Below are 21,809 nucleotides of genomic sequence, written 5' to 3'. Positions count from 1 at the left end.
TGTTGCACTCATTGCATTGTCCCCAAAAGCCTTCTGAATCATCTGAATGTTTTTCACGGAGGAATGGTCAAGCTTCACGCAAACAGATCCACTGCTGTACTCACTCAGTCATTTTGAATGCAACAGCCACACAGTACACACGCTCCCTCAAAGATGTCTACTGCCCCCACTGACTAGTGCAGTGAAGTTATTGCTCACAGACGTGCATTCCAGTCCAGTCTCCTTGGCTGCCAGATTACACTGATGTCCCACAAACTGTTATATTAACAATGGCTGGACTTTTTCTGGACAGACTTCATATATTTTTTGCAAAATTAGAAGTATATGGAATTAATTAATACCAAACTCTGAATGGCAGATAGGAAATACAACCCAGAAGAGAGACACACAGGTGACTTTTTGTAAGAGATGAGTATTCAATTTTCTAATATAGGTGATGGACATATAAGAAGTTTATTGTAATAATATTCTTTATTCTGTTAAGATTCATGTCATACATCATTTTATGTATATTTCACATTTGAAGAAAAATCTACTATAACTAAGAATCGGGTCAATACTAAGAATAACATAGTTACCTGAGATGCAGTTCTTGTCACCTGACTTAAATCCGGCTGGCTAAGGTCTTCAGTTTCATCATTTTCAGCAAGGGGAGATAAGCCAGATCTTGGAGGCATTCCTTTCTTAATCAGAGATCTTACAAAATGACTAATGGAAAACAAAAACAACCTTTGTTACCTTAATCTATTTTTATTTGTTATAGTATTTATATATTTTAGGCAAATGCATTCAAAGATAAAGTTACATTGTATGTGTACAGTCTCCCTAAACTTTCTGATTTCTTTTCCTTGCTTGTGTTGGGTAAAACTTAATTCACCTCAAACTAACCTTCTCTGATTTACTTTAAACTGCCACTAGAGGGTAGCACAACCACAGTTATGAGGCTTCCAATCAGTCCAGGGAAGCCTGGAGCTGTGAATGGGCACAGCTGGCCCTGGTTGCTAAAGTGGCTGCTGCAGCGAAAGGGAGTAGCGGGAGCAGTTGCTTTTGAGGGCTTGCCAAGAAAACGCTTGCTTTTATGTTGACCTGAGAACTGTGACTCCGCAGCAAAGCGAGAGAGGGGACATTTCTTTCACGTAGGATGAAATGTCATTCACATATCTTCGTGTTTGGCTCTGACAGATAAAACAAATATGCCAGCAAATTCATAACCGTATCAAGCAGTGAATAGATTATTTGAATTCAATGAACTGTTAAAGTCACTTGGACCTGGGCTATCGAAGTTAATCCACCTTAAATCAAGTAATAAAGCTGAAAGAAGACACGTGAAAATCAAGGGAAGAGAGTAAATTGGGGAGTTCAGGTTATAAAACCAACCATTTGTGGTCCCCATTGACACAGAGATTCTGGAAGTCTGGGGGGCATTTTAAATCATGAGAAAGTGTGTCCTGGTGGCTTCACTCTCGGTGCTGACAACCACAAAGCCTCTGCCTGATGCGTGACCTCAGTCAGCTGCGAGAAACTAAACGAGGATCTGAAACAGTAGGACCGTCACCTGAGTGGGTGACACTAAACATCTAATTAATTCGAAAACTAGGAATCATTAACATTTTATGTTATGTCTAGGAAAACTCTGTGTAGATGTGGTATAACATGTGAGAGAATTTAGCATGTTATATAACCCAACAAATTCGGCTTTAAAATGTATAACTTAATGTTCAATTTTTCGGTTTATGATCCAATTAAAACCTAAGAATATTTTGGTGTGTAAAGACTAATATGTATTAAAAATTAAGGTTCCACAAATACATGATTTTGGTTATTTGAGCTTTTAATGTGATTGAACACTTGGAGGGATATTGTTTGCTAAAATTTTTGGTATTTAAATTACTTAAAAAGTGAAATATACAGTGGTAATGCTGTCAATGCAATTAAATATGTTTAAATTCAGCTAACTGGATTTACTTAAAACTTTCATAGAAATTACTAGATGTGTATATGAAACAAGATGTATTGTAAATGAAAATGAGAGTTTGAGGAAAACTGGAGTTACAAATTTGTAACAGCAACAAATATCAAACACCGAAGTAGAGCTGCACGTGGTCTTTTCCGCTCGAGAAGCCGCCCCTCAAGGCCCGACGTCGCTAACGAGAAAGGCCTGCGTGTGTCTGCCGGTGCTCCTCCGGCTCCCTCCTCACCCTGAGATGGATACATCTCAGTGTCCAGTCGCCGATGCAAGGAAATAACAGGCGCCTTACAGGTGACAGATGTAAAGAACGTCACTGATATTTTCCATCGTAGTAGAGCCCATTGAAAGGTAAACTAACTAGCTCTAATGTAAAGAGGCTTTAAAGCGAGATCATACAATGAGGAGACCTCTGGTATCAATTTTGACTGCTTTTCTTCATCAGCTTATGCTCTTATCATGGATTTTAATATACCCAAGAGAAGGCTGAAACCATGTCTGATGGTCATTATAAGTGTGAACTATAATACAAGCCATTCAACAACTTTAATAAAGTTTTATTGTAGTCTAAAGTACATTCAGAAAGGTACACAATTCATAAATGTACACCTTGCCAGAAAATCGCTAAATAAATGTGGCCATATCACCATTATTTAGATCAAGGGATGTGAACATGACTTGTGCCCCCCAAGCCCTGCCAGATGCTGCTCCCAATCAGGGCCAACGCTCCTGCCCACAGAAAACCACGGCCATGACCTCCAACACCATACATTGCCTTCTAGTTTTCTTTTCTTAATGTGTGTCAGTAGAGTGATTCCAAACAAGCTGCGTACTTTTTGTACCAGACTTCTTTGATCTAATTTTGTGTGTGCCTAACATCCACCCATGTTGATTTTTGTAGCAGTATTTCTTTAACTTTAGAGTAATGCATAATATTGTAATATATTTTTCATTGGTTTACTGTGATGTATCTGGCTGGGGGATGTTTAAAAATATATTTACATTGTTTGAGATTTTTTCAGAACTCTGAATCTTACCTTGATTTTTTTTTCTTTTACTTTTGGGATTATGCACACACATACACACACACATAAAATTATTTCCTAATCTCTCTATCCTTTATTCCTGAGATCCACTTGGAAGTATATTGGCATTTTTCAACTTGTCCCATATGTCTTTTACTCCTTCCTTACTTCTTTCCTCCCTTCTTTCCTTCCTTCCTTCCTTTTCTCTTTTCCTACCTTCCTTCCTTTTCTTCCTTCCTTCCTTCCTTTTCTTCCTTCCTTCCTTTCTTCCTTTCTCTCTCTTTCTCTCTTTTTTGTTTATTTGTGTTTTTGTCTTGGTCTCCATGCTTCAGTCTGGATATTATATTTGGACCTATTTTCCATTTTTCCCATTCTCTTTTTTGCTATATCTAATCTATGATGAAAAATAATTATGTGTTCTTAATTTCAGTTATTGTATTCCTTGTTTCTAGAATTCTTATTTGATTTTTTAAACCATTTTACATACTATTAGCTATTTTTATATTTTTTCAACTTTATTAAGGGATACCTGAAGTACAACTAATTATACAAATTCAAGTGTAAACCTGATCCTCTTTGATGTAGTTACATATCCAGGTATTTGTTATCTATTGCTGCATAGAATTACCATAATTTTAGTGATAATCATCACAGGCACCACTCATATTGCCCACTATTCCTTTTTATTATTGCTACTTGCAGACTGCCTGGGGAATTCTCTGAACTATTAAAAACTTTCAACCCTGGATTATAGTCTTTCTTTCTATTCTTATGATCATATTCAGATATTATTAACTTTGGATTCCTCCTTATCCTCCTGTTCCTCTTCCTCCTCCTCTTTCTTCATTGTCTTTGTTTTTATATTCAGTTCTTTTCTTTTTCCTTTTAAGAATAACAAACTTCATCTCTCAGGTTTTTATAACAATCATCTGATCTTGTGATTTAATTATCAGGTAATAACCCAAAACATTCGTCAGTGCTAATGTTTATATAAAGCAAAAATTTTGTTGTTCTAAAGCAGTAAGCAAAGCTGAAAGGTCAGACAGATTTAGGCCTCATTTTAACCAATTCAGTATTTATCTTAACATATGTATTACTGTAAAATAGACCCATAATATGTTGTTTTTCTATAATCACTGCATTAGCACAAGCTTTAGTACATTCTTCACCAAATCATACATTTCTATTTGTAAAATAAAGTTGATTGAAATGTTTTAACTACCATATTAGGACACTTAAATTCAATTGGCTTTTTTAGTAGAACAAGGAAATTCCACCTAGTTATGAAATAAAAATGAGTTGGGTTTTCTTATGTTAATTTAAAAATAGAAATACAGGTCAAATTGTAAAAGCCAAAATATAATAATAGTGCCACAATAAAACCCTACAATTATAGGCAACTTACTAATTCACTTCTTTTAACATTTAAAAAGACTTTATGCAATAATGAAAATGTTGTTTTAGAATATTTGATTACTGAGAACTTAAAATGTGGCTGGTGCAGCTGAAGAATTTATTTCTAAAATTGTATTAATATCAATTATCTGAAATTTACATAGTCACACATGTTAGTGGCTACTATATTGGATAGAATATAGTAAAAAGATCTGAGTAACTTTGATGCCTCAAATATTTTAAAATTTATTAGCATTTACTGAGCATGTGTTATATCCTAGGTACTATTTGAACATCACAGTGTTACGCTGTAAATGTAGAGCCTATATATAATCCTTCAGGTCCTTATTCTAATTGTATATAAGCCATTAACTAATTTTTAAAATGTGCTGATGTTTCTCACTGCCCCCAGAATTCAGGAGCAAATTTAGAGGAGACAAAGTTTTCACCCCCCTCCCCTTGATCTCTGTTCTGCTTTCCCTCTTCCTCCTTATAAAAAGCTCTGCCTTTGCTGAGATGTTAAGATGGGTTTTGAGGCATGAGCCTGCTGTCTTCTCAGATTGCTGGCACCTGAAATCAAACCACTTTCCTTCTCACACACAAAAAACTGGTTAGAAGCAGACAATATTGAACATTAATAAAGAAATACTGGAACTCCAAAAGCAGAACTAAAACTACAACTAAACCAATCAAACAAACCCATTCCAGAAAAGGCCAGTAGTCTGGGGCCATTGAATATTAAGTTAAGGACAGTTTCTTGAAGTCCCTCGGACATAAGAAAACAGCAGAGCAAGAACGTTCAGTATGATTCATCTAGGAAATAACAGAACATGTGAGTACACTCTATTTAGGAAGAAAAATATTGTTAACATATTCATAACATATACAAGTAGTTGACCTAACACTTTTTACCAAATTAATGACAACAGTGATGATAGAGTTAATGTCATTCATTGATATATTATATTGCAGCAAGAGTTAGGACTCTTCCTGCAATAGCAGAAAGTGGAATTCATTGGAGAGCTAATAGACAAAGAATTGGCTTTGTGACTGCAAAGTCTAACACCAAAGGGACATAATTTACACACTATTTATTACCTAACTAGAAGCCTAAGAGGTACATGATTGTTGGGAAGTATTTGAAGATGTGACATGTAGAAAGAATGAAAAACTGAGCTATATTATTTTAACAGCTTCACAGGCTACTCCTTTTAGGGCAAGAACTGCATTCATTTAGGAAACTTCGTGGCAGAACATGTCACTTGCTAGGTCAAGGAGTGAGGGAGGGGTAAGGAGAGAAGTGCTTTGAGGACACAGCCTGTGAGCAGGCAGCACAAAACCAAAATGGGGGACTAGCCTGCCCTGTGAACGAGAACTAGAGAGGTGAGGATGGAGCAGCCTGAAGAAAAGAGGGACAAGACTATCCAACACGGCAACGAGCTTGGAGACTAATGGTGGCCAATGGGAATTCCCAAGAGTAGAGTGGCTGAATGATGTAAAAGCGGAAGTATCTAGTCCTCTCTTTTAATTAACTGGGTTACTAAAATATGACCAAAATATAATATCTCCCTCAACCTTTCCATACTTTTCTTGAAACCATTAAAAAAAAGTCTATTGTATACACAAATATTTTGGGTATTTTTCTTGTTGTCTTGGTTTTGCTTGCTCACTTGGTTCTAAGGAATAGGAAGTAGAGAGGAATAAAGGCAAAATGAGTTCTGGGTCCAATGGGTAAGGAACAGAGAAGAGCTATGGCATGTGAATTGAGGATGAGGTGGCAGGAGAAGCGGGAAATCACAAAGAGATGCACACCCAGTTCAAGACCAGACTGAATACAAGTGCATTGCATTGTAGGTCTCCTCCCTCCTACAATCCCATCGGGGCCTCAGCAGAAACAAAAAGAAGTAACGGCAAAATCATACTGAACTAGCAAAATGCAGGTGTCATAATTAAAGCAGTAACACATCTCTTGGAGACAGATGGGAACCAATTGATAGCAAAATCCAGCAAAGCCTAGAAACTAAAATCCCACTGTGACACAAAAAAGGGGGCATATGAAGTCCGTGGGGTGACCCTGAAGCCTTACTGATGAACCTTAAAGGAGCAGAGGCCAGGGAGAGACATGGCAGCTCAGCATGAAAGGACAGAGAGGGCAGGTGAGCTAACTATCCAATCACCTTCACAGCAACTGATTAGAACTTTTTTCAATAGTTTATTTTTTATTGTATTTTTTTCATTTATCTCCTCTATGCCCTCTTCCACCTCTACCCACCCCTTCGCCCCATAATCAACACCTCACTTTTTCTTTTTTTACTCCATTCCTGCACCCTAAACCCCACCCCCCAGAGCTATCAGCCTGCTCCCTATCTCTGAGTCGGCCTCTATTTTGCTTATTGGTTCAGTTTGTTCATTAGATTCCATGTATGAGTGAAATCAGATGGTATTTGTCTTTCTCTGACAGGCTTATTTCATAATTCAAGAGAACATAAGCACCCCTGTGTTCATTGCAGCATTGTTTACAATAGCCAAGATTTGGAAGCAGCCCAAGTGTCCATCAGTAGATGAGAGGATAAAACAACTATGGGACGTTTACACAATGGAATACTACTCAGCTGTACAAAAGGAGAAGACTTTCACCCTTTGTGACAGCATGGATGGACCTTGAGGACTCAGATTCTTGGCCTTAAATTGCAGCTTTAAATTAGGCTATCAGTCGGGGAGCTAGGAAGAGGAGTGGGCGGGGCCTCACACACTCACACACCTCCATGGGGAGGTGAGAAGGAGAGCCACCTGTATGTACCTCAGGCTGGTGACAAGTTCTACCACCACCTGCACAATCACCAACATCAGGGCTCCTGTACTTGGGCTTCTGATTATTTCTGCAAAACAAATTCTGTGAGGTACAGCTGCAGAATTTGGGGCATACCTTTGGGATGACAATTATTTTTTTATTGTAATTATTTACTGATACATCTGGCTTCCCCAGAAGCTAACACCTGCGGGGTAAGACAAATGTGTTATCTTTCTATCGCCAAGTGAGACACAGTGCTTTGTCTTCGTTTTCTAGGTTGTCTGGGTTGCCTAGACAATAGCAATTTGTTTTCTCAGAGTTCTGGAAGTTGTAGGTCTGAGATCAGAGTGCCAGCGTGGCCAATTTCTAGGGCGGACTCTCTTCCTGGGTTGCAGACAGCTATCTTCTCTGTGTCCTCACATGACCTCTCCTCGGTGATGGAGAGAGAGAGTGTAGGGGAGAGAGAGAGAGAGAGAGGAAGCGAGCATGCTCTGTCTCCTTCTGAGGGCACTAATCTTAGGATCTCATTTAACCAAACTTACTTCCTTAGAGGCTCTATCTCCAAAAACAGCCACACTGGGGCTAGTGCTTCAGCGTGTGAGTTTTGTAACACATAACATTCTGCCCATAACACTCACGCATAAAAGAGGAGCAAACCATGTTTGTTAATTAGGTGAATTAGTAAAATCATAAGCGATACAAGATCAAGGAAATGTCCTTTAATAGATTTTATACACACATTTCACCTTTTGATAAAATTATTATTTTTCAAAGTGTTCCAATTTAGTGTTATTTTAAACCACACAAACCACAAAATACTTTTTTTGAGAGCAAGACACATTTGTGGGAAAGAATGTAATGTACTTACGTTTCGGTTGGAATTGTAAGTGGAGTCATTCTATAATTCAAAAATGGACTTGATATCTCAAGAAACTGTTCAGGTTTCTTTATTATTATTTCTAAAAAGAAATGGCAGCGTGATGTACTTTTTATTCCATCTTCGAAGATTACATGCAATATTAATTAGATTACTATTTACCCAGCAAATTTCAATAGAGATAAACAGGAATGTCCTAGGATACATGTTTGTTTTTCTTTAATTGAAAAAGCTTATCAGCCATGCCAGTGTGAGATTTCTTTAGCTTACTCCTCAGCTGCTTTTCAGAGTTACAGCAAGGGACAATGAAGTATGGATGGAAATCATCAGCAATGTCTTGTGGAGTTATCTCCTGGCATTTCCTCCTATTTCATGGACTGAAATGACTGTTTGTAAGTCTTTTACTAAAAAACGGTGTTCACTTAGTTAATTCCTATGCAATTGCTCAGAACATAAAGAGAAAATGAGAACCAATACAGGGAAATAGCAGTGGAAGAACAGAAGTGTAACAAAGTAAAGGTCGTGAGTAGCAAAGAGAGCAGTAGGTCAAGGACATGTGGATATTCCTACAGGAGCCTGAAGCTGGTCTACAAGGAATTCTCTGACTACAGGACACAGCTCTTGCACTAACATGTGAACACTGACATTGAACACTCGGGAAGGTTATTTTAACAGAACTCCTGCAACGATGACCTTTAGAGAAAAACAGGTGTGGCGTTGACACGTGGACGTGAGTTTTCTGTGCTGGTTCTAGGGAAACCTCTAACATGACCTCTCTCTCCATTTCCTGTTAAGTTTCACTCTGAATAGGAAACCCAGTGTATAGAAGAGAGACAGTTATGCGGTGAGCCTCAAGGTGGGACACAACGGTTATGGAAACCCGCCCCTCCTTAGATCCTCTCGTCCAGCTTACTAAAGCAATCACACACAGAAAATCACACAGCGATCAAGAGTGAAATCTGAAAATATCTGCAAGTTTAATATTTTCCCTTGTGTTCAGCACTTCCTTGATGATATCTGAATGAACAATGACTTTAAATGTGTCTCCATGCTTTTAATTAAAATATTGTATTTAAAGGTAAAAAATTTTCTTTCCTTTCAAGTGTCTTTTGGCACTTTTTGACACCAGTAGCCCACTGAAGAAACACAAAGAATGTCAAAAAAATGTCGAAAATAATCTAGCAAAAGGGAGAGAGGCAGATAGGTCAAAATAAAGAACAAATTAACCATTTCTGCTCTACACCCAAACCAGATATTATTCTTTATTCTTTGTTCTTTTCTGGCAAGAACAAAACATTCTGTGCTAGAGAAATCTTTGCTACCAGCTGTCCTGGCCGTATGAATGTAGGCAGAAAGCGTGGTTACATGGTTATTAGTTGTTATTTCTATTTTAAAAATGGGGACATTATGGTTGGAAGGAGATTGTGAGGAGCAGGTATGTATTTCAGTGCATGTGGCTATTGCAGCTTTAGGCCCCTGGGTACCACTGAGACGTATGTATTACACTGTGTCCAAGAGATGCCTCTCTGCTCAGCTGCAATGAAGAGTCAGCCATGCTTGAGCTGGTAGCAGGGGCCACACCAAGCATCACCACCATGGGAGGTTCGAGCCATGGTTCATGAGACTGAATGTTCAAAGCATATTTACAAGCTTCACTGGGATGCCTTCAATAAACTGGCACTAGGTGTGTTCATTGTGGCTTTGTTTTCCTTGTTCATTCAGAGACAGGCTGTCAACACAGCCCCTAGTGCACGAACCCCTGGAACGTGAATACTCTTAGACAATAATGAGGTGTTAGAAAAGACAAAGTGAGAAAACACAAAAGCAAGAAAATGAACACCGAAAAATGACAAAAAGCTGTTGTTATTAAACATAATTTAAGTTTTTTGAAATATATATATATCATAGCACCCAGTTTTTTAGCATCCTTCATAAAAATATTACTAGTGCTAAAATAGCTATGGAAAGGCTACTTATGTTGAAACATAAACAAATGATGAGTTATTCTGCTAAGTCATAATTTTTAAATTGTTTGTGTTTTAATTTCATTCCTTATGTTTGTGCTTCTGCTGTAAAATTGATTTTTTATTTATGGTCGCATTCATTGCTTCTCTTGCCATCTCATTCTCTCTTCCATTCAAAGCTGGTGCTCATGAAAAATGGAGGAAGAATGAAGACTTTTAAAGACAAACACCACAGGACTGAAGATTTAGATACGCCCTGTAGGGAATCCCGAGATGAGCTGAGAGAATCACGTCAAGATGGGAACTGTCCCCCTGCCTCCCTCTCAGCCAGTGGGAATCTGTCGATCCCTGAGGATGCTGCCACTCGTGAAGTGGCCACACGACAATATTGACGTAGGAGGCCATCCAGGACAGAAGTTCTATTCGTAGTAGAAGCCAGTTATTTCAAAGGCTGTGTCCCCTATAGTATTTCCATATCAGAAGCTCGCACCCGTGGCTTAACCCATGCTACCCAAGTCTCCATATTATTTACTGCAAACCACTTCTCTACCACCGTATCTACCACAACAGTCATAATACCATCACCCAAAGAACGGCTTTGACATATCTGGTTGGTTTAGAAATGAGCCAAATTGCTCGTCTTCTGCGGAGAATTAATTCTTTTGAAGATATAAAATTTGGATGTAAATTTGTTTCCATTTAATCAAAAGTCCATGTATTTTCTTTTCCCATTCACTATTATCTGGTATCGGTTTCAGGTATACATCATGGTGGTTAGACAATCATGCACTTTTCAAAGCACACAGAAAGTTGAATGAAGGCTTTGGGTGTAATGCTGGGGGGTTTCATGACCAAGGAAAGTATGAGGCCTGCATAGGAAGGAGTATTGAGCAGAAAGATTTCCAGACCACACAAACCATACCTTGAGGTTCGTCTGTTATAACAGCTTCCCTTTTCTGACGGAAGAGTTTCCAGGGAGGCACGGGGGGTGGCTTTGGGGGAGCAATAAGAGGGCAGGACCTGGTTCTGGTCACCAGCATGGGATGGCTGCAGATGTGCGATAGGCCGTATTCTCTTAGCTTCTCGGCAGAAGAGGTCTGACGGGAGGAAAGCAGATTTGAAAGGATGCTTGCAATTGCCTCATGCATTTAAAACAATACTTTCTGTCGTTATACAAATACTATCACCACTATAGAGATGTAGCAGTAATAAAGGAAAAAATAACCAGCTATACTTCCACCTCTCTTACCATAAGCACTATCACCATTTGTATCTCCTAATATCTTTTCATTTTTTCTGGGGCCCCATTTCTTTATTTACAAAATGAGAGACTGGAACTATAAGCTACTTTTGAGTTCTAAAAGTTTGATTCTATGAGACTGTAAAACTCTTAGCGCATTCTTTTTGGTCCAAAATTAATCAGTCGTTATTTTTATGGGTTAAAACTTTGATACAGGTACTTAAGAAAAAGTTTGTGTGTGTGTGTGTGTGTGTTTTAATCTCTATCAGTTGCTAAATAATGTTGACAAAATCTGCTGCACTGAGCATGTCAGGTCGATGACATGAGAAGCTAAGCAGTTGCCTCATCTACAGCTTCCACCCTCACTTGCCAACAGCAGCTCCCCGCAGGAAATCCCCGGGTCCCGCCTGACAATGGAGCCATTCATGGAAGGACTGATAATACAGGCTGCCCTGGATCCTGCTTCCCCACATGTGCTTCCCATATCCCAGCGTTCAGATCTCCCAGGCCAGCAGGCTTTGGAGCCATCCAGAATAATACTGAGGCAGAACTTCAGTGAGTGACTGCTGGCTGAAGCACGCTGTAGGAAATCAAGAAGCATGTGAAAATTAAAGGAATCTATATTGTAATCAAATGCTGATGCTCAGTCTAAATGCTGAAACAGTTAAAATCAGATAAAATATCAACTACATTAAATGAGTTTTACCAATAATTATGTTTCTTCCTAGTGATTTTGCATCATTTCTCTTCACATTTCTTTGTCTTTGTTTTGCTTTTATATTTTAAATTGTATTTGTTTTTTTATTTTTTAAATATATTTTATTGATTATGCTATTATAGGTGCCCCAATTTTCCCCCTTGGCCCATGTCTACCCAGTACCCCTCTTCCCTCCAGAAATCCCTCCCTTATTTCATGTCCATGGGTTGTGCATATAAGTTCTTTGGCTTCTCCATTTCCAAAAACAAATTAAGTGAACAACCAGAACAGAAACAGAATCATAGGTATGGAGATCATTTGGAGGGTTATCCACTGGAAGGGTGAAGGGGGTGAATGGGGGAAAAGGTGCAGGGACTAAGAAGCATAAATTGGTAGGTACAGAATAGACAGGGGGAGCTATTCACATTCCTATGTGAATAGAAACACTTGAACAGGTAAATGTATAAAGCTGTCATTAGGACCAGAAAACCAGCCTTCAGCCTATTCCAAATTATTCTATGGCCTCGGCTAGAACATGCCTCACTCTTGGGACTTTTTCTATACTTCAGTCTAAACTTCAGGGAGGCACAAAATAGGAGTGGACATCTGTGAGAAAGGAGAGTTCTTCCTGAATCCAGGGATTAATTAATCATTATAACAATTAAAGATTATAAGAAGGAGTTAATCAGGGTGCCCCTGAGTCTAGATGAGCCATTTAAAAGTGTTGCAAATATTCAAAATAAAAGAGAGTGACTTAATGTTTAAAAAAGGGACTAATTGAAAAGTAGGTAAAATTGTCACATCCCCTTTATCCCTTTTGTGAATGTTAGTAATTTATTGAAAAAGATATCAGCAACTCTGAAATTATGCCTTATAGCAGCTTAAAAAATATTTTCATGGATGTTCTAAAGTTTAAACTTTTTTTCTACAGATTTAACCCTGTCAGATTTTAGAAATTTCCCAATATTTGAAAGTAATCCTTTTCATGGGAATTTATGATAGAATTTATTGGTGTTATTAAAAAAGACAATGCCTCAGTTACAGTAACAAAAATTGTATTGCAATAAAATTTACATGTAAGTAATTACAAAAATAAAAGTCATACTCTAAGTAGTACTTATAACCTGCATATTTTCCAGATAGTTTACTATTTATAAAATTAGTAAAAGCCTCGATTCCTTCTTACAATTGCAACCAAAGTTGTGGTCACTTAATTTCCACTTTTGAGCCATCAAGCATTGAAAAACAAAACAATTTACCATATTTTAAAAATGTAAGATATTGTGTGAAATAATTAAGATTGGTCTTAGTAACTACTGTGTTGTTTGAATAATCCACAAAATTACAAGACTGATTTAAGGTATGTGAGTCAATTTCTCATGCTTCATTTTATTTCTAACATGCAGCATTTCTGAACAATGTAAAGTAGTGCAACTAATAATAATTATAGTTTGATGTTGAGAAGCCTTGTTGAAGGATCTCAAGTTTCCTTAGATTAGAATTAGGAATAGAGGGGAATTTAGAGTAACGAATCATTCTAGTGAAATGCTTAGCAGGCACTCAAAAATATTTGAAAATAATTCATATGGTAAAGGCTCCTTGCCCAGACACCCTTTCACTCCTTCACCCTATCCCACCTCAAATACTCCAAAAGTAGGAGTTTGGGCAGGTGGGAAAGGGTCTTTTAGAACTCTCAGGTCAGCCATTTAAATACAACTAAACCCACTTAGAAGACTGAAAAACAAAAAGGATAGGGGAAATGTGGAGTAACTCGTGACATCTTTTTCTTCCCCAAGTTTTGTTTGTTTTGTTTTTTCTCGAATTCTGGACCGATTCTTTAAATCAATGTAAGGTAGTCTTTATTTTACATGTTGGTCTCATTGCCTTTGGGGCTCTAATTTTTATCAAATGGGAGGAGGCACCATTTAACAAAATTCCATTAGAACAGGTTTTTTCTGTAGATTTATCTTTAAAACACGATACCTCCATTATATTTTGACTTTTACCAGGATAACTAGATTGCCCTAATAGCTAATGAAAAGGAGTCAGCAGGCAAGTCAGCAGATCGTGACACCATAGTCAGTTCATTGCAGCCTTGACGTTTATTTAATTACTGCTACAAACCCTGAGCTAATTGCTGAGCCTCGGGCCCCTTAAGCCATTTCCAACCCCACTCGGGGGATTGATAATATTCTTTTTATGTCCTGACTTCCCTTTGACTTCTCAAGCTGCACCTAAGACTTCTTCCCTTGCAATTTATTTAACCTCTAGTGGTGCCCTGAAGCCAGTGGGTTCCCCTCCACCTCCAGGCTGCCCTCCGCTTTGGACAGGTTTTCCTATTTATTAGGTTAACTTCTTAAGGACGCTGCTCAAAGATTTCTTCCTTTGGGAAGAATTCCCAAGTCAACCATTAGACAGAAAGATGTGTCTTTGCTATGGGTCTCATCTTCATTGTTCCATTCATTCATTAATGCAATCACCCATCCAATAGACATTATTTGGACACTGCCTCTACCACATGCCAGGCACCCAGTACGCCTCCAGTACACTCGGTTTCAAACTGTCATTTGCTCTCTGCCTCCTCATTAAACGCTGAACTTTGGTAGGAGGCACCTTGTTAATCTTCGTCATTAAGTGTCCTCAGAGCCTAGATCATTGTTTAGCACATAATACCAGACAATCAATAAACAGCTGCTGTATTATGAATAAACATGTCATTTTTGTCTTTCAAATTCAAAATTTACTTTGCACTTCAATGTTAAAGTAGAAAGTTCACATGGATTATTTGGAGCCCTTTTCTTTTTGTACTGCATTCACCCCATCCTTACGTTTGCTGTCTGAGAAAGTGTTTAAGTAGTTCCTCTACATGAGACGATGGTACTCCACCAGGCACGTAGTCCATGGTGCTAGATTATTTGATCTCTCTGGATCATCTAAACTAGCACGAGGTCACTGACATGAAAACGAATGAAAAAAAATACTATGGCTGAGATGTCCTCCTCAAGTCCTCACAAGAGACTCAAGTTGGAGGGAGGCCTGGGGAGCACACTTAGACTTACTCATGTTAAAGTTAATTAACTTGGAATTAAAACAGAGAGACTGACTCTATGTATTCGTAATGGCACATTTGTCCTATTAGCTTGACGGTATTATCCCTGTTACATGGCAGCCTTATGCAGGTAGGAATAGTTCCTATCTAAAATAAAAGAAAGCTGGGGAGGACGACGTGGGGAAGGGAAGAAGAAATGATAGCATTATGCTCCTTGGGTAAATCTCTAGAAGACAAGTATAATGCAAAGTAAAGCACAATAATCACCCTATTGGGGTATTAACATTTCAACCAAATTCCCATTGAATTTTTAATACTTAGATGTTTCTAACTAACCAAATACACATTTACAGACATAATTACAGTTGGCTCTCCATATCTGTGGGTTCTGCATCAACAGATCCAACCTACCTGGCATTGAAATATTAGGGAAAAAGTTGCTTTGTTGCTAACATGCACTATAGACTTAGGCCTTGCCTGTGGCTGTGCTGAGCAGGTAAAGACTCTTCTTCCCCTTGTCATTATTCCCTTAACAATACAGTGTGACAACTATTTACATGGCCGTTATACAGGGCTGGGGGTTATGAGTAGTCTAGAGGTGATTTAAAATATGCAGGAGGATGTGCATAGATTATATGCAAATGCTACACCATTTTTATTTAAGGGGCATAAGCATCCTTGGAATTGGTATCTGTGGGAGTCCCAGAGCCAGTGCCCTGTGGATACTCCGAGCCAATGTACACCATTGCACTATCTAGTCTTACACTGTAATGTAGTGATTTCAGAACATAGGGAAGTTTGGAAACAAACAGCTAAATGTCTGGAAGTCTCCCAAAGGGTTAGGATTCAACAGGTCCCAAATGCAGTAGGGTGTTTGTCGAAGTAAACTGAAGAGTAATCTGGTGGTGTTTATTCTTTATAAGAGGAGAGAAATAATTTTTATGTCCAAGAACAAAACGTTAAATTTAAAAATATGAGAAACCTACACATCCCATGCAACTACTAAATATTGTGTTGCCAAATGTTTAACACTGTGGAAAAATGTTAATGATACAATGTCAAGTGAAAAAGCCAGTTTCCAAGCAGAACATAAAATTGAATTGTACTGTGCAAAAAAAAGTATACATATGTACACACAGACTATATGCATAATGAAAAAATCAAAGAATATGTACTAAAAATATCAATATTGCCTAGCTGTTGATACTATAAATATTTTAATTTCATTTCTTTGTACATATTTTCTATTCTACAAGCTGTCAAATTCATAAGGAAAAAGCAGTTACCTTTTTTTTGTGTATTATTTTAAGATACATTGTGGTAATAGCTGTGGTTTACCAGTTCTGGATGTGAATTAATTTCAATCATATGTTAAGAAAATATGTACAATCTGTTTACAAAAAGGTGATTTATAATTATTTAGAAGTGATATATGATTTTTACCAAAATATATAATTTACATCTTTTTTATTTTGCTTATACTGGAAAGAACTGATAAAATGTGTGTATTTTTAAAAGATGGAACCATCACAGTCATCAAAGATAATTTTGATGTTCTAAGTCCTCGTGTCCAAGTGCCCCATTTTAAAGATGAGGAGACTGAAATTCAGTAATAGAATTTTAATTAAATTCTGCTATACCTTTTATCACAAGAAGTAGTCATACACACACACACACACACACACACACACCATAAATGGCACTGTCCTTTCTGGCCTGGAGTACTTACCATCTCCTCTAATGAAAAGATCTTCTTCTCGAACAAATAGAGAGGTGTAAAGGTAGCATATACAACCATGTGGGGGGGCTGTATTGCTGAAGAACCTGCAAGAACAAACACATTGTGCCATGAAAATTTGAGTCAACATGGGTCTGTCAGTAGGACATTCCTTAAAGAATATTAAGACAGAATTAAAAGTTAGAATTAAATTCCTTATCTTTGCTGGTGAAAAAAAAAGTACATACTCTAAATGTATTTAATAAATGTTAAATCTCAAATGTGTATTCATGTCATAAAATATCTCATTAATTTTACCTGGATAACAGTACCACTTAATTGCTTAAAAATCATTTTATTTTATTGTAAAAATGTTATCACATACACTTAGTGATGACATCACATAGTCATCAGTCAATGTAACTTAGAATGGTCTACAAATAATTATGTTCAAAGGAATGAGTTTAACATTGTGACAATTCTTAGCTTTCATCGATAAAAATCTTTAGTTTGAACTTAATCAGGAGTTCTTATGTCATTTCAAGAATAAAGAAAACATATAAATGAATCGTCCCACAAAGGAGGAAAACATAAATGACTTAGTTTGGAATGTTTGATGCTTGTAGGGTTGGCTTCTGAGGATCACTTATTTATTTACATGTTCCTTAACACTCCTGATATTTCTATATTTAATTGGGCGTCCTTTTGTTCTTTAAAGATTCTGGCTAAAATATTATAATTTATTTTCCTTCATTATCTTTTTTAAATTAAAAACTAACAAGTTTTTTTATTCCTTTATAAACTCAAGCACTTATATGTAACTGTATTAGATATTTATTGAAGAACAGTATCTTCAGAGCCACGAAATATGAATTAGACATGAACCAGGATCTCTCTAGAATGGATTAATTATGAAATAAACAAAGTTATGAAAACATTTTTACATTAAAAATTAGACTTTGTGTGTCTTTAATGGAGCGGACAGCTGAACCAAGGCAGTTTTACCCCGCAGCCCAAGTTCTAAAGCATATTCTGTATCTTGAGATTGACCTTACCTATCAGTTTGGTAGAAAAAAAGGCATTGTTACCTTTATTTTCACAAAGAAAGAAACTCTGAGAAAGGTTTAGTCATTTTCACAATGATGATGAATTATCGGTAACTTTGGGAATGTTATGTCACCTGCTATCAAAAAAGATTGCTTAAGGCATCAATACAAGAAAACAATTTTTAATACAGAATTAAAAATGACTAGTGACCCTTTTCTCTAACAAACCACCAGACATGTTTCTGTAAAAATAAAAAGCCATAATTATTAAAATATTCTCACAAAAACATTAATACATTAAAGAAGACAAAAATGGAAAAAAAACCTCTAGATAAAAGACAGTGCTAGAGGCAAATGGAAGTGTTTCCAACTGTGTAATGACCGGCAAAGTGGGAATCATAACCTACATTCTAAAAGCACCAAGATAGATGACCCAAAGTTAGGATAGAAAGGCTTTACAAAATTATATATATATATAATATGTATTATATAGACTTAAAATATTATATATGTTATATTTATAATTTATTTATACAGAGGACATATACTAATATATATGCTGATATATAATTATGTATGTAATATCTGTATGTACTCATAAATATATTTATATAACTTGTATAATTGTATATTTATATATGTATATTATGTAGAATATGTAACATATTTTATTTACATAGAATAATATATTCTATGATATACTAATACATAACACAGATTTGCTAGTACATGCCTTCCTTCATACAAACTCTTCTCCTGTGACTGTTGGACAACCTTGGACAACCTTAGACAACCTTGGACAACCTTGGCTTTTGTCGCATATGGAGGGCCTTGCCCTGATATCTACACCCATGTGAGGCCCTAACTATGATGGGCAAACTTAAGCAAGCGTATTTAGACAAGTCTAAAAAGGAGATACATTTCAATGCTGCAGAGAGTTCCAGCATTTACGAAAGAGCTAAAATAGTTATTATCCCGGGGTGCTTACAGTCTGACAAAGATTGCTGAGAGTACTGCACATCGGATGAGGGTCTTGAACCGTGAAGTGACCATTTGAATTTTTCCTTTTCTTTGTCTCCATTTTTACTCCTCTTCTTCCCAACATCTTTTGCATCTGCTTTATCTAACATATTAAGAAATGCAATACATATTTTAACTATAAAAGCTCAAACTATATATCTTATTCAGTCATGGTATTGAAAAAAAGCAAAAATCATAGTATTTTTTTAAATGTAGAGCAATAGCCACAAATTTCCCCAAACACTCCTTACATCTAATCAGAAACATTAAAATGAGACAAAATTTAAAAATTAGTGCATAATGTGAAAGACCTGCAGCATTATTTATTTTTGACTACACAAAATTTCACGTTAAATTAGATGATCATCTGATAAGATTTATGTATATAAAATTATACTGTCAGGCTAATTTTATCATTTTAAAAACAAAAATTAAAGAACCTCACAGCATAAAGCTGAGTCCTAAAGGGGAGGCCTTTCCGATCTTCCGTATTTGGGGCCTCCTTCTCCTGGAAACACAGCGTGCTGTCTTCAGAGCTGACGTCTCCCGGTGGAAGCGGATGCCAAGGCAAGATCTCATTGCCGGCATGACTTGCTTATTCACACCCCCCACCAACCCATATTCACCCTTTGAATTTCCACTCATATTTCCATTTCTACGAGACATGTTCTGTTTCACCTAAAAAAAAAAAAAACATCTGGGGTACCTGTACACAGTGGAATATTACTCAGCCATAGAAAATGAAATCTTTTGTGACAGCATGGATGGACCTAGAGGATATTGTGCTAAGTGAAATAAGTCAGACAGAAAAATACAAATACCATATGATTTCACTTATATGTGGACTATAACGAACAAAATAAACAAATAACACAGGAACAGACTCTGACAGTTGTCAGAGGGCAGGGAGGTTGAGGAGTGGGGTGAGAAAGGTGAAGGATGAAGAAGCACCAATGGGCAGTGACAGACTGATCATGGAGATGTAGATTACAGCATGGGGAACACACTCAGTGACACTGTAATAAGCATGTGTGGGGCCAGGTGGGTGCCGGAAGCAGGGGGGACCACTCTGTAAAGTGTGTAATCTAACCACTGTGCTGTACACCTGGAACTAGGACAGAATAATATTGAATGTAAGCTGTGGTTGAAAAAAAATTTTAAATTAAAGAGATAAAAGTAGTATAAGGATTGAAAAATTTTAAAAGCCTGAGATTTTTTTATTCTTTAATGAAGATGATTCAGTTCTGAAAAAAAAAATTCAATTTCTGCCTTTTTATTCTTTTGCCATCTGCTAAATTTATAATCAGGTTGTTTTTTTCAGTTTGCATAAATAAAAACATTAACAACTTATAATGTTCCTTAGCCTATAATCTCGTATCTTAGCTTTTATAGCAGATTTAATACCTGTGCTAGCCACAAAAGTGAAGTCAACTGTTAACTTTAAGTGTAGGAGGAGACATATAACTGAGAAACTAAAGTATAAATACAGGTTAGCAAATTTTATTTTGTGGGTTTCCTAGAAATATTTGACTTCATTCAATAACATTAATTTCAGGTAGAAATATATTTCATGTATGATTTTAAAATAAAACTTTAAAAGCCTTCAAACTCCTACTCAGAATTCATAATTTATAAGTAATGTAATTTCTCATAAAAAAACTACAAATAGAAAAAATACACTCTTTCAATAGAAATTGGATACTATGCAGCAGTGTTTGCCAAAATGTGTTTTTGCCAATGGCCCTACGTACATGTGCTGCTCCCGTCATTTCATCCCGCCCATCTAGCGAACACCATTTTAAGTTAGCTAGCGCTGAGTCCTACTGGAGATTGCCTTTCCCTCCCTAGTCCTGCAAACCTCTGCTACATCAAATTTAAATCACCACGATAGCCTCATCTTCCACCTCCACCTCACTCTCAGTTCATCGATAGGCTGCTTATAAAGAGAGAAAGTAGAAGAAGCCTTTAGTCTGAAATACCCAGATTCTCCCTATGAAACCCATCCATCCACCAACATTTGCATCAATCCTCTCTCATGGCATGTGCCCACCTGGAAGAATGGTGGAGCCCGTGCTACCCCAGCTTGGTCCAACCTCTCCACCTGGGTGGGCTCTCTGGGTCCTCCTCTTCCTGCCTTCTCAGGAAACATACACTATTGCTGTAATCTCAGCTACATCCTCTCAATCATCACTTAAAGACACCCAGTTCTCCCTCAGTGATTTAAAACACAAGTACCCTGTGTGGGCCCACATATTCCCTGGCAGTATCCACTTTGTAGCTCTCCTGCTCATGAACTTCTAGATCTTATTGTTTAGTGATAATTTGTTTGTTTGTGCATTACTTTACTTTCCACTAACTTCCCAACATTCCCCAGTATGTCTTCCACTCCTCTTACGCACCAGTGCCCGATGACCTTCACATCACAACATTTGATAGAGAATTCGGAGTTCCCCCCATGTTTCAGCTCTCATTATTTGACACAGACTATGTCTTTGATTCCTGAAACTCCCTTCTTTTACTTCAGTAGCAACATGCTCTGCTGGTTTTCTTCTTGCTTCTCTGGCCACCCCTTAGCCTCCATTGCCAGGTCATAACTCTGTGCCTGGCTTTCAACTGTTTAGCATCATCTTTAAGGCTCAGTCTCAGGCAGCCTAGTCTTCCCACTCTATGCTGTCTCCTTGGGATCACCCATAGTTTAATGTAGTATGCATTTGTCAATGATTCCAAAATGTAAATCACCAGCCTGGAACTCCTGACATTTTCTCAAAAGGCACCTCACGTTCAATATGTTCAAAATTATTTTATGATCTTTCCTTACAAAGCTGTCTTTTTTCAGTATCCCCCATCTCAATGGGAGGTACCACATTTTTTTATTTTTTAAATATCTCTCAAATCATTCACCTTATCTGTGGCTCCACAGTTACTACCCTACTACTCTACTACCCTTCTTCCAGCTATCACTGTCTCTAATGTGAGCTGGTGCAAGAGTCTCCAAACCGTGTTTTCTCCAAACTGTGTTTTC

The 21,809-nt window shown here is 37.3% G+C and overlaps 1 protein-coding gene across 7 annotated transcripts in view; it reads right to left on the bottom strand.

Moving 5' to 3' along the window:
- Positions 1-21,809, bottom strand: part of ADGB (androglobin) — a 121,556-nt gene that overhangs the window by 59,182 nt on the left and 40,565 nt on the right. For all 7 annotated transcript variants that reach the window (XM_045188874.2, XM_045188876.2, XM_045188875.2 and 4 more), the window contains exons 9-13: positions 18,756-18,890; positions 16,734-16,828; positions 10,941-11,115; positions 8,046-8,136; positions 579-708 (exon numbers count right to left, since the gene is read on the bottom strand). In XM_045188874.2, coding sequence (XP_045044809.2) covers positions 579-708; positions 8,046-8,136; positions 10,941-11,115; positions 16,734-16,828; positions 18,756-18,890 — 626 coding nt within the window. The remainder of the gene's footprint in view (positions 1-578; positions 709-8,045; positions 8,137-10,940; positions 11,116-16,733; positions 16,829-18,755; positions 18,891-21,809) is intronic.

This window comes from Desmodus rotundus, chromosome 11, assembly GCF_022682495.2.
Source record: "Desmodus rotundus isolate HL8 chromosome 11, HLdesRot8A.1, whole genome shotgun sequence".
Taxonomy (NCBI): domain Eukaryota; kingdom Metazoa; phylum Chordata; class Mammalia; order Chiroptera; family Phyllostomidae; genus Desmodus; species Desmodus rotundus.
The sequence above is the reverse complement of the archived record's forward strand: the minus strand, read 5'-3'. Positions and strand labels throughout refer to the sequence as shown.